Below are 13,150 nucleotides of genomic sequence, written 5' to 3' on the forward strand. Positions count from 1 at the left end.
GAGGTCTATTGAGGCACATTTTCTACAGAACACACGTACGCAATTCCTGAGGACGACACATCACGTTTGACTTGACTTATCATCAGTGTGAAGCGTAATAGCCTCTGCTGAACAGCTGAAGTATGAAACAAATTAAACGACGACGGCGCACTGAACCGTACAGGTGTCTTTGCTCTGCTTCCAAATTTTAGGCAGAATAGACACGAGCACGTTACTGCTACTGCCATGCCATCCATCCTACTACTAGTAGCTAGTACTACTAGTTGACAAGCCAACAACGAGACACCAGCTTAATGATACATTACAGTTAATGAATACACTCAGAAACTGTATAGTTCTAACTTCAAAAGAAAAAATATGTATAGTTCTTTAGATAGATCTAATATCAGCCAACTAAACCTCCAAGTCTTGAGGCCAACAAACCAAGCCTGGCCCGAGGAATCGGAGGAAGAAGGGATCTAGGCAGCCAGGATCTTTCCGTGTGCGCTGCCACCTACAACTAACTCCGCTTCTTACTTGTGCCGCCGCTATCAGCTGCTGGGCCATCTCTCTCGCTCGTGTGGATCCGGAGACCCGACGCGGGTCGTCCTTCTCGATCGGCAACCGCATCCACACGAGCAGAGCAGGGCCGCCACTTCATCATTTGCGATCTGCTACTCCTATAAACAGGCGAGGAGCCCCTGCTGCCTGCGCCGCCAGCTGCCAGTGCCGCCTCTCCATCGATCCCTCTCTTGCCGTAGCTCAAGGTTAAGTTGTGCCGTCGTCTATCATCCATTCCATGGGGACGCAAGCACCGCTCCAGAGCTTCTCTCCTCAAAAGGTACCTACGTAGTACGCGCGTGCAGTGCCTTCTTCTCGATCGATCTGCCTCTCTCTCTCTCTCGGTCTCTGCCCTCATGAACCTTGCTCTCCCTCTCTCGCCAAGGAAATCGAAATCTTAGATGATAGGGCTGTTCATCCACTGGGCGTCCGGGTTAACAACGTAGACTCACCACATGCAGGAGAAGGACGATGGCGGCAGGACGAAACAAGAGAAGTCGATCGATGAGTGGCTCCCTATCAACTCCTCCAGGAAGGCCAAGTGGTGGTACTCCGCCTTCCACAATGTCACCGCCATGGTCGGCGCCGGCGTGCTTGGCCTTCCCTACGCCATGTCCGAGCTTGGCTGGTACGTGCGTACTTTTTATATTACCTTTCATCATCTCACAAATCCAAATCCGTCGTCTTCCGTATATATTTCAGTTCCGATCCCCGGCCGACTCATCAAACGATTGTTTAATCTGTTGCCTAATTATCTCTTGGATGTTAATCGAGTGCCTTTAATTTGTTTGTTCTGGTCGTGCGTTGGTCGATTAGCCTTCAATCAATACAAATAGATTGTTGAAATAAGAAAAATCCAGATTTTTTCCCTGATTGGTGCCAAAAAAATCTCAACTTGGCTCCTTTGTCTCTTTCCGGCTCTTATGTTGATTGATAGAGGTATCTTGACTTGCCTCTCCCCTATTTTTGTTTTTTTATTAGTAGTCTCATGTGTGTTAATTTGCCACTGTTGGGCCGGTCTTGTCTAGATGTGACAGTTAGAAGATTAACTTGATAGATACATATACAAATATCTTAACATCAGTCACCTGATAATAAGCAACTTACTGGGAGATCGACATGGGTTTTAATTATTTGATCGGCATGCGTGCAGGGGCCCTGGCATCGCGGTGATGATCCTATCATGGATCATCACGCTGTACACGCTATGGCAGATGGTGGAGATGCACGAGATGGTGCCAGGGAAGCGGTTCGACCGCTACCACGAGCTCGGCCAGCACGTGTTCGGCGAGCGGCTGGGCCTCTGGATCGTGGTGCCGCAGCAGCTCGCCGTGGAGGTGAGCCTCAACATCATCTATATGGTCACCGGCGGCCAGTCCCTCAAGAAGTTCCACGACGTCATCTGCGACGGCAACTGCAAGGACTTCAAGCTCTCCTACTTCATCATCATCTTCGCCTCCGTCCACTTTGTCCTCTCCCAGCTCCCCAACTTCAACTCCATCTCCGCTGTCTCCCTCGCTGCCGCCATCATGTCGCTCAGGTAACACAACATATATACTGAAACCAGCCAACTGTTGCATTTCCGGAAAATCTCTGAAAACACCTACTGAAACCATAACTGTTGCATGTCCGGCAAATCTCTGAAAACTAGTTCATTCACATCATGTGCTACACTTGTGCTAGTTACTCGACTATTGCGTGGGGCGCATCACTTGACAAGGGGAAGGGCGCAGACGTGGACTATCATCTGCGCGCGACGACGACTCCAGGGAAGGTGTTCGGCTTCCTCGGGGGCCTAGGGGACGTCGCATTCGCGTATTCGGGGCACAATGTGGTGCTGGAGATCCAGGCCACCATCCCGTCCACGCCGGAGAAGCCATCTAAGAAGGCCATGTGGAAGGGCGCCTTCGTCGCCTACGTCATCGTTGCAATCTGCTACTTCCCCGTCACATTCATTGGGTACTGGGCCTTCGGCAGTGGTGTCGACGAGAACATCCTCATCACACTCTCCAAACCTAAGTGGCTCATTGCCCTTGCCAACATGTTTGTTGTCATCCATGTCATTGGCAGTTACCAGGTACATACTTACATTTCACTTTTCCATCCTTGTCGCGCTGGTACATGATCAAACTCAGTACATACACTGCATATGTATATATCATCGTCTCTCAACTGAACTGAGCTCGGTTGTTGGCCCAGGTTTATGCCATGCCGGTGTTCGACATGATAGAGACGGTGCTGGTGAAGAATATGCGGTTCGCTCCAAGCCTGATGCTCCGTCTTATTGCCCGGAGTGTCTATGTTGGTAATGCTTCTATCTGAATTGAACACTGAAGATGTGCTCACCAATTTGTTTTTTGTTTTGAGAAATCATGTGCTCACCAAATGAGCACTGACGTTCTACCAAACAAGATTGACAAGTGTGTGCAACCCTGTGCAGCGTTCACAATGTTTGTAGGCATCACTTTCCCCTTCTTTGGTGGATTGCTCAGTTTCTTTGGCGGATTAGCCTTTGCACCGACAACTTATTTTGTAAGTTCCCAAAGATCCATAGTTGGCCCATTTTTTTTTCTGCTACAACAGTGGTGCATTCTGAATTTCGCAATGTCCTAATCATCGATATGATCGATTCCCAATAGCCATTCAGATATAAAATCAAGTCCAGAAATGTAACTTCAGCGCTGACCAAATCTTGCATGTTCCTTCCAGCTTCCCTGCATCATGTGGCTCAAGGTTTACAAGCCCAAACGGTTCGGCCTTTCATGGTTCATCAACTGGGTAAGAACTAAGAAACATACAGCTTTCCTTTCTTTAATATAATGCCTCTGATAAGATTGTCCTCTAATTTATCTGTGTCCCACATGTTCTTCAGATCTGCATTGTTATTGGAGTGCTGCTGTTGATTCTGGGTCCGATAGGAGGGCTCCGGCAGATCATTTTGTCAGCCACGACATACAAATTCTACCAGTAAAATTGATTAGCTGGAGTTGTATGCATCACATGATGCAAATTAAAGGCCAGAAGACTTGTTCCGTTATCTCAAATAAATTAGATAGGGTTAACTGGACGCATCAACTGGGAATACGATAGATTGCTTCACTTGATCCTGCTAATGATGTGGCTGCTTTGTTACCTATGGATTAAACCAGGGTTCGTTTTGAGTTCATCATCATTGGCATAACCGCATAAGTATGCCACTTTTTTTATATAGTATTTCCAAGGGTGCATTGGCTTTTATGTACACGAGAGAGATTGACGCTATTTCTATCATTCACAACTTACTGTGTCCTGTAGTTGGGATTGGGACATTAAAAGTGCAAGCATTATTATGATGTTTTGGACTTTGCAGCTTTCACATTTATTACACCATATCTCATGCATATAAATAATTGGTCAAACACTACAACGAAGCTTTGTACTGGAGGTTCGTAACCCATTTTCACTAGCGTTTCTGGCTTCTGCTAGTGAAAATTGCAAACTTCATGGACGTCTTCTTGAGATCCGCCACTGGCGTTTCACTTAAGCCAACCGCCAGTGTAAATGCATTTCCAGAGGCACCGGTTCAATTGCTTAAACACTGGACTAATGACGTTTGGGAAAAACGACCGTTGGGACATCCCCTAAGAGTTGAGAAAACTCTCCTGCTCCCTCTTTTGACACGGTGATCATATTTATGAGAGATTGGGAGCCTCTATTGCATTGCATTTGAGAGATTGCATTTGGTGGCACTAGAAAATCTTTGTAATTTGGGATTCTCTTGTTACTCTTGGTGATTGCCATCACCTAGCTGGCTTGATGCTTATGGAGATTGCCGTGTACCACTTGGTGATTGTGTGTTGACTCCGATCATTGGCTTTGTGCTCATCCTCGCAGGAGATTCATCAAGAGCAACTTTAGTGGAATCAATTGAGGCTTGGATAGGAGGTTCTTAGTGTTCTACTAGCTTTCACACTAGTGCCCATGCTGTAGGGGCTGAGCACGTGTGTTCATGAGGCTAGTGAAGCGGTGAACTAAATGATCCACCTCAACGGGGACATAGGTTGCCAACAAGCAACTGAACCTTGGGGTAAATCAATTATGTCACTTGTCCTCATTGGTTTGCATTCTTTACACTTGCAATTCCATATCATAATATGTGCTTTTGTAGTTGCTTGAGTAGTAGTAGCTCTCTAGCTTGTTTAGTTGCTAGATTAGCTTAGTCTTCTAGTGAGTAGTGTAACCTAGTTGCTCTTTTTTTTGCTCACTAGTTGTTTAAAGTTGCCTCTAGTTGCTTGTGAAAGCATCTAGGCCCCTAGTTGGGTTTCGATGATTAATGACGATACGAGATTATTGTGACTAACGTGTGTTTTGCAGAGACAACTTGAGTTAGGTCATATTAATGAGGATTGTTTGGGCAATTATGGTTTTCATGTCCCTATCGATGGAAATCATTTCGGTTTTCAAAGGATGGTCGACAAGGTTAAGGACAGACTAGTTCTAAGTGTCGTTTGGTGTTGGAGAGACACTTAGAGTAGTTTAGCACTTTGTTTTTCATTTGGCCATACTATTAAGGAGGATATGAACTAGTAGCTTGACCTAGGTGAGTCTAATGGGTTAGGTGTGGTGCACACTTGTCAAACTTAGCACTAGGTAGCTTAGGAATAGCCCAAAGATCAATTGGTTTTAATCTCATTCACAAAGGATTTTGAATTGGAAGTGAATGGAGGGTCAAATGTTGACCGGGCGTTGTTTTTGTTGACACAAAATGCGACGCACTGTGCCTCACACACAGCAAGCCAGAAAGCGTGGCTTCAATTGGGCCTCCAGGTGCTTCGTGATCCGTAAACGTGCCAGTCAGTTTGACCTAAAAAAACTAACAAGGGATAAAACAGTTAAATGCCAAACCGAAACATGTCGGGTGAGACCAGACAGTTCCATATATACGGCCCTGAAGCCACTTACAACGACATACAGCTATAGAAAGCTGTCTGCCAACAGGTTTATAAACCATTCAGCTAATCGTAAAATGAGCACACGTAAAAATCCGATTGCTGAATGCATATGCATGGAAAGACATGTTTGAACAAGTGAAATTAATTATGAGTTAACGCATAACCAAGCTCAGCAGTCCAGCCGAGTTGGGGTCCATGAAGAAGGAACATGCAAATAAACACGATTAAACTAATCTAAAACCTGCATCTGCCGCACGACACCTAGTTTCGTTAAAGCTTAAACGTAATTAACAGGCATGAACCCACAACATGTGACAATCTAGATTAAAATAATTCAGCCATTATGAGCATGTTATCTATTTGCAAAGGTAATATGAAAAGCAATGATCATTGAAGCGCGAATAAAACCATAAAAGGGCCGAACAATATTAATCTAGATTGGGCAGAAGTGTGTTACAAATATATAAAATATTTAAAACATGCAACACAGGATAACTTAATGAATCTATTTAGATTTTGCTGTATCTAATAGAGCCGATAACTGTCTTGAAAACAAACAAGACTACTTGCATCACGTCTAAATCCACCGCATGATACTAAACATGATAACAAGGTTGTCGGAACTTACGGAGGTCGACGGATCGATGATTCCTCTCGAAGAACTCGACGACACGACAAAAGGACTCGAAGGTTGGCACGGGGCTGGTTGTATTGATTTGGTTGTGAACCCTTATTACAATGGTCGAGGGTCAATATTTATACCCTAGACAAAACACGAGTTCTAGAAGACTACGATTTACAAAGGAACTATTAAACAAACTTGGAAACTACGATTCCTTGCCCTAAACTCTCAGAGTCCTTTATTATTACAACTTTCATCTTTTCGATCGGCTTTGCCTACCATCTTCTACTTTCCCGAATGGAGTCACCACCTTCTGGAGTAACCGATCGCATAAGTATTTAGCCGACCACTCGTTTTGTTTGCCGAATATCCTTCTTCCCGCATGCAGGTCCACCTGTCATCCTCCAAAGTCGACCAAAATCCAGTGTTAACACATGCCCCCTCAATTTCGGGATAAAAGTCGTTTTATTCTGAAATTGACCACAAGCTCCTTCTTCCTCCTAGGTCAGCACCGTTCAACACCGTAGCCGCCGTCCAAGATTTCAAGCTTTCAGTGCAACCTCGGACCCACTTCGAATCTTCAATGGCGACCCAGGACGAAATCCCAGAGGTAAACTTCACTTATATTCGGCAATTTCCACTTGATCTTCCCGTTCTTCTTTTGGCTTATTCCTCTTTGATTTCAATCACCCTTTAAAGGAATACAAGAATCAGATTTTGATCCCCTATGCTGCCAACCCCGATTCCTATTTCCTCGGTCCAATGGGAAATCCTGACCCTATTGAAATTATCGAGAAGGAAACCCAAAGAATCCCTTTCAAATCTGGGATCACCTTGCCAAACCGATGGCCAAACACGTTCAAGAATTGGCCATTTCCCCCAATTGCTGGATGGCGGAATTGGTATAGGAGAATGCTGGAGAAAAGCAGCAGCCACTGGGAAAGTCAAGACATCAGCCATTGTCTGGAATTATCCTTAGCAGAAACACCCAGAAACGATTCCCTTTTGATAGCAGCTTCCCATTTTTGGTCTGACACCATCAATGCCTTCATTTTCGGCCATGGTATAATGACCATCACCCTAGCCGATGTGTTCATGATGACTGGCTTGAACGTGTCACTACCAGTATACCCTTATAAGTACAAGAGCAAAAGTAATCAAAGAGCCATCAGCTCTGGATGTGGATGGGTCAAATACATCCAGAACTACATGAATGCATCTGGCACCATTTCTGACAAAGAGTTGAAAGCCTTCATGAATATGTGGCTATGCAGATTCATCTTCTGTGGAAAATCCAATGAACCAACCCTGAATCACATGGTGATGGCTGAAGACTTAGCTGCAGGCACTCAGATCCCACTAGGCAAATATCTCTTAGGGTCTGTTTATCATATGATGCATCAGATTACTCTTTAGATGCGCCAAGGTAGAGAAATCTCTTGTGTGAATGGTCCCTGGTGGCTAATTCAAATGTGGCTCCAGCTATACATGCATCAGATAACCTCTGTGAGCCTATTCAATCTAAGTTTCCCTTCAGTTAACTATGCTGAAGGCAGTAAAGCAAAGGTTAAGGCTTGTCAGACTTATGGGGAAGCAGCATCATCTATCAGCATTGACATAGACATCGATCATTTCTTCAAGCTGTTTTTCAAAGGATTCGGCAATGTGCTCTGGTTTCCTTACAGAGAAAATGAAAATTTGACTTTGCCCTGCAAGTTTAGCTATGAAATTGGTTGTTCAGGTCAAGAATCCACGGAGATCTTCAACTCCTTTATCAAACCTTGCACTCTGCCAGCCGAATTTCATCATGGGAGGTTAGTGCAGTCCACCTATGAATTCTACTATCCAAATATGGTGGCTAGACAATTAGGATGTGGTCAGCTGCCCCCAAGATTCCTCTTCTCAATAATCATAAAGTCAAGGGAAGTAATAACAGAAAGAATGGAAGCCAAGAAAATCTTTGAATTAGGATGGGAATTGCCAACATACGAACCATCTCCATTTGGGCTAATAGATGCTGCTCATCCCTTCTTTGTCTCTTGGTGGCAAGAATGGCATGCTCATATCTTCAATATATCAGTTCATCCTTTATGCAAAAACTTGCAGCCCAATTTTACTTCTGATAGTGAGGTAATTTCATTATGCTCATCATTCCCTGCTCTTGAATTTACTTCTTATTTTAACATCTAGTTATGCACAGGATCTTGAGCCTACTCCCCCAGCCAAAGCAATCCAGTACTATTTGGCTGGTCCCAAGCCTGCTCTGGGGTTTGATGCTCCAAAATTAAAGGAATTCATGAAAATCCCTGCAACTTTGGATTCAGTACCTTTAAAGGCACTCATGAGAACTCCTGCTACTTCAGCTGCTGCATCTTCAAGAGGAAAAAGCAAAAGGAAAACACCTGAAAGTTTTCTCTTACCCAAGAAACCAAGGACCAAGAAAGCCAAATTATCTCTTAAGGTATGGACCTTTTATTCTCTATCAGGTTAACAACCCCACTTAGCAGTAAACCTGACCACCTCTACATTCATCACTTCCATTGCAGCCACAAGCCGAAATTCCCAGACTGGGCAGTACCTCAGCAGCTGTAAAACCAACCCCTGAAATTTCTACCGAAAATAAAGAAATCCATGACAGTGAAGCTTCAGAGACTCATGAAGCTGAAGATTCAAAGGCTCATAAATCTGATGAGACTATAGGTAACATCGTTCAACCAATTCTCTTTTTCTCCTTTTTTTAGGCTAAAGGCGATTTTCCCTTTATCGACTTTTCTGATCTATATTCATGAACCAACCTCAACACTGGGGTAATATTTCTTAAGAAATCTTCCATTGATAGCTCTGGTAAACTCCTCCCCAAATAAAGTCTTCAATATGTATGCATTGCCAGGTACATATTCTACTATTCGGAAAGGACCTTCCCAATTTGGAGACCATTTGCCGAACGCTCTATCCTTTGTTCCAACTGGCAATATAGTTTTCCAAACCAAGTCTCCTTCTACGAATTGCTTCAGCCTAACCCTTTTGTTATAATACTTGGCAACGCGTATTTTATTTTTCTCAATATTTTCCAATGCCTTGAGATGAATCAAATGTAAATCTTCCAATTCATCCATCATCATATTCTTATAATCTTCTTCTACCAATTCTTTCTGTAACATAACTCGCCTTGAACCTAACCGTAATTCCCATGGTAATACAGCATGATGCCCATAAACCAGTTCATAGGGAGACGTTTGAGTGGACCCATGACAAGCCATTCGGTAAGTCCACAATGCTTCATTAAGAACCAAGTGCCATCTCCTTGGTTTTTCATCAATCTTCTTCTGGATGATTTTAATCATGATCTTATTTGATGCTTCTGCCTGACCATTAGCTTGTGCATAATAAGGAGAAGAATTATACAACTTAATCCCCATATCTTTGGCAAAATCACAGAATTTTGAAGAAGTAAACTGAGTTCCTTGATCAGTTGTTATAGTTTGAGGAATCCTGAATCTGTGAATTATATGTTCCTTAACAAAACTGATCATATTCTCTGATGTTACCTTCTTCAAAGGGATAGCTTCAACCCACTTGGTGAAATAATCCGTGGCCAAGAGTATAAATTTGTGTCCCTTACTAGAAGGAGGATTGATCTGACCAATTAAATCTATACCCCATCCTCTAAACGGCCAAGGCTTGATTATGGGATTCATAGCAGACGCTGGAACTTTTTGAATATTGCCGAATTTTTGACAATTGTGACACCCTTTGTAATATTCAAAACAATCCTCCAACATTGTCGGCCAAAAATAACCAGTTCTCCTAATTATCCACTTCATCCGATAAGCTGACTGGTGTGCACCACACAATCCTTCGTGAACCTCATACATCACTTTCTTGGCCTCTTCTTGACTTAAACATTTTAGCAATACTCCATCGACGGACTTGTAATATAACTGATCATCAAGGAACACAAATTTGAGAGCTTTGTACCTGAGTTTTCGGGAAACTTTTTGAGATGGACCTTTCAGATAATTGGTAATTTCGTATCTCCAATCACCATCTACTTGATCAGTATTTAAAACACCTTCTCCTATAGCAAAAACTTCCCGACTCTCTTGATATCCAGAAGCAGCTTGAGCTAATTTATTTGCTTCTTCATTGTACTCTCTAGGGATATGATGCAAGGTTACTACCAGAAAATTCTTCAAAAGTTCTCTACACTCCTCATAATATTCTCTTAACACATTGTTCTTGCATTCATACTGACCACTCAGTTGATTAATCACCAACTCAGAATCCCTAAAGATTTCAACAGCAACGGCCTTTACTTCTATAAGAAGCTGAAGCCCTCTAAGCAACGCTTCATACTCTGCCTGATTATTAGTAACATGAAATTCAATAGGAACCGCATACTCAAAAGTTTTTCCTTGTGGGGAAATTAAGAGAATACCAGCACCACCACCTTTGTTGCAAGATGATCCATCGAAGAACAAGGCCCAAGGCACAATGCTTATCGCCTCAATAGAAAGATCCCGATGTTGGGTAATAAAATCGGTAATAATTTGACCTTTTACCGCCTTTGCCGATTCATACCTTAAATTAAATTCTGACAATGCTAAAATCCATTTGTCAATTCTTCCATTCAAAGTTGGCATTGATAGCATATGTTTGATTACATCAAAACTAGAAACTACCACGCATTCGGCATTCAACAAATAGTGCCAAAATTTGGTACATGAGTAATACACACACAAGCAAAGTTTTTCTGTAGCCGAATACCTTATTTTTGGGTCTAGCAGCTTTCGGCTAAGATAAGCTATGACTCTTTCTTTTCCTTCAAATTCTTGCATAAGGGCCAATCCTATCGTTAGGCTATCGGCCGCCACATACAACTTAAAAGGCTTGTCAAGTTGCGGAGGTACCAGCACAGGTGGTGCCTTCATATATTGCTTGATCTCATCAAAAGCCTTTTGTTGTATGTCACCCCATACAAATTTTTGATCCTTCTTGAGCTTTAATAAAGGAGAAAAGGGTAAAACTCTCTCTGATAGATTGGATATGAATCTTCTTACAAAGTTGATTTTGCCTAACAATGATTGTAATTCTGTGAGATTGGTTGGCGGCACAACTTTGTCTATTGCTTCCATGCTCTTTTCCCAACTTCAATTCCTCCTTTATGAACTAAAAATCCCAAAAACTCACCAGCCGAAACTCCAAAGGCACATTTGTTTGGATTCATCTTCAAGCCATGCTTTCTTGTGCACTCCAGAGTCTTTCTTAAATCGGCTAAATGTCCTTCATGATTTCTAGACTTGACCACTACATCATCGATGTAGATCTCTACAATTTTGTCGATCAGCTCGTGAAAAATATAATTCATAGCTCTTTGATAAGTTGCACCGGCATTCTTTAACCCAAATGTCATGACTATCCATTCAAACAAACCAATATGACTAGGACATCTGAAGGCCATTTTTGAAATATCTTCTATTGCCATAAAAATTTGATTATAGCCGGCATTACCATCCATAAAACTAATGACTTCATAACCTGCTGCTGCATCTACTAGTAAATCGGCAGCTGGCATTGGGTAACCATCCATGGGAGTGGCCTTATTAAGATTTCTGAAATCTATGCAAACCCTCATTTTTCCATTTTTCTTGTATACCGGTACTATATTTGAAATCCACTCTGCATACTTGCATGGCCGAATGAAGTTTGCTTCTATTAATCTTTCAACCTCCTTCTTCACATCAGCCAATACCTCCTCTTTGTATATCTTCCGTGGAGGTTGTTTGTAAGGACGAAATCCAGGTTTAATGGGTAATCGATGTTCAACAATGGAACGATCCAATCCAGGCATTTCTGTGTAATCCCAAGCAAAACAATCTTTAAACTCTTACAACAGATCTATCAACTTTGATTTATATTCTGGGTCTAACTTTGCACTAATATACATCGGCCTTGACTTAGAACCATCACCAACATCAATTTCTTCCAACTTATCAGCCGACATAAAACCATGTCCCAACTTTCCTTTGTTGCCATCGACAGGATTTCCCATTAAAAATTACTATGAGAGCCGACTGCTTGGATCGGCTGTTGGCCCTCGCTGAAAACATTTACAGGACCTTCTTTCCACACTTTTCCAGAGAAACAATCAACGCCTTCATATTCCCAGTAGGTAGATTCTGTGGCAGCAACACTTACCGAATCATCAGCATGTACAACTTCAACGTCATCTCCCATCCATTGAATGAGAATTTGATGCATGGTTGAAGGAATGCAGCAATTAGCATGGATCCAATCTCTGCCCAAGAGTAGACTATATGCCCCCTTGCCATCAATGACAAAAAAGGTAGTAATCAGAGTTTTCGACCCAATAGTCAGCTCGACATGGATAGCACCTCATGTATCGGAAGGGTTGCCAGCAAAGTCCCTAAGCACCATGTCAGTTTTCAACAATTCTTCATTAGTCATCCCAAGCTTTCTGAAGGTAGTATAAGGCATGATATTGATAGCAGCCCCTCCATCGACAAACATCTTAGTTAAAGGCTTGCCATTGACATATCCCTTTAAATAGAGTGGTCTCAAGTGATGATTCTTGATTGATTTGTCAAAAACAGCCTGCTATGTTAATACAAGCTGAGCCATCAAATCCTGACATTTACTTTCATCAAAATCAGAGTACACCTCTTCTTGGACATCTTGGCTTTCGGGAGCTATAAACTCTGATGGGAGGAAGAAAGCCATGCAAGCATCAGCCGAAGGACCACATCCATCAGGCTTCTTCTTAGGACACCATATTTGCTTTGTTTTAGTAACTTCCTATTCCAACTCCCTATTCCTCAACCATTGAACTCTTCTTTTCTGACTTTTCCTCAAACCTGGAGGACACCACTGTCCTTCTTGCCATACGTATCTATAGGAATCAGCTCCTTCATCATGCACCCTATCATGAATCCAACCTTGACCTACAAATCTTTTCCTTTGCTGATTCTCAAAATCATCTATTTCTAAGCGCCGATCATCTTCAGGAACCTTCGTTCCAAGTCTTTCATAGACGGGA

At 42.6% G+C, this 13,150-nt stretch overlaps 1 protein-coding gene across 1 annotated transcript; it reads left to right on the forward strand.

Moving 5' to 3' along the window:
* The first annotated feature begins 506 nt into the window (after window positions 1-506).
* On the forward strand, window positions 507-3,872 carry LOC136500692 (lysine histidine transporter 2-like). The gene is made up of 8 exons (XM_066496102.1): window positions 507-820; window positions 1,002-1,168; window positions 1,694-2,080; window positions 2,224-2,617; window positions 2,740-2,845; window positions 2,981-3,072; window positions 3,250-3,318; window positions 3,413-3,872. Exons 1-8 carry the CDS (start codon window positions 779-781, stop codon window positions 3,509-3,511), a joined length of 1,356 nt encoding a protein of 451 aa, XP_066352199.1. The 5' UTR covers window positions 507-778; the 3' UTR covers window positions 3,512-3,872.
* Window positions 3,873-13,150: the final 9,278 nt, after the last annotated feature.

Source organism: Miscanthus floridulus, chromosome 13 (assembly GCF_019320115.1).
Source record: "Miscanthus floridulus cultivar M001 chromosome 13, ASM1932011v1, whole genome shotgun sequence".
In the NCBI taxonomy this organism is placed as follows: Eukaryota; Viridiplantae; Streptophyta; class Magnoliopsida; order Poales; family Poaceae; genus Miscanthus; species Miscanthus floridulus.

Excerpts from the sequence above, each read along its gene's own strand:
- LOC136500692 (XM_066496102.1), top strand. The coding sequence starts at position 779 with ATGGGGACGCAAGCACCGCTCCAGAGCTTCTCTCCTCAAAAG. Across the intron at positions 821-1,001 it reads AGAGCTTCTCTCCTCAAAAG|GAGAAGGACGATGGCGGCAG; the intron begins GTACCTACGTAG and ends CACCACATGCAG. Across the intron at positions 2,618-2,739 it reads ATGTCATTGGCAGTTACCAG|GTTTATGCCATGCCGGTGTT; the intron begins GTACATACTTAC and ends TTGTTGGCCCAG.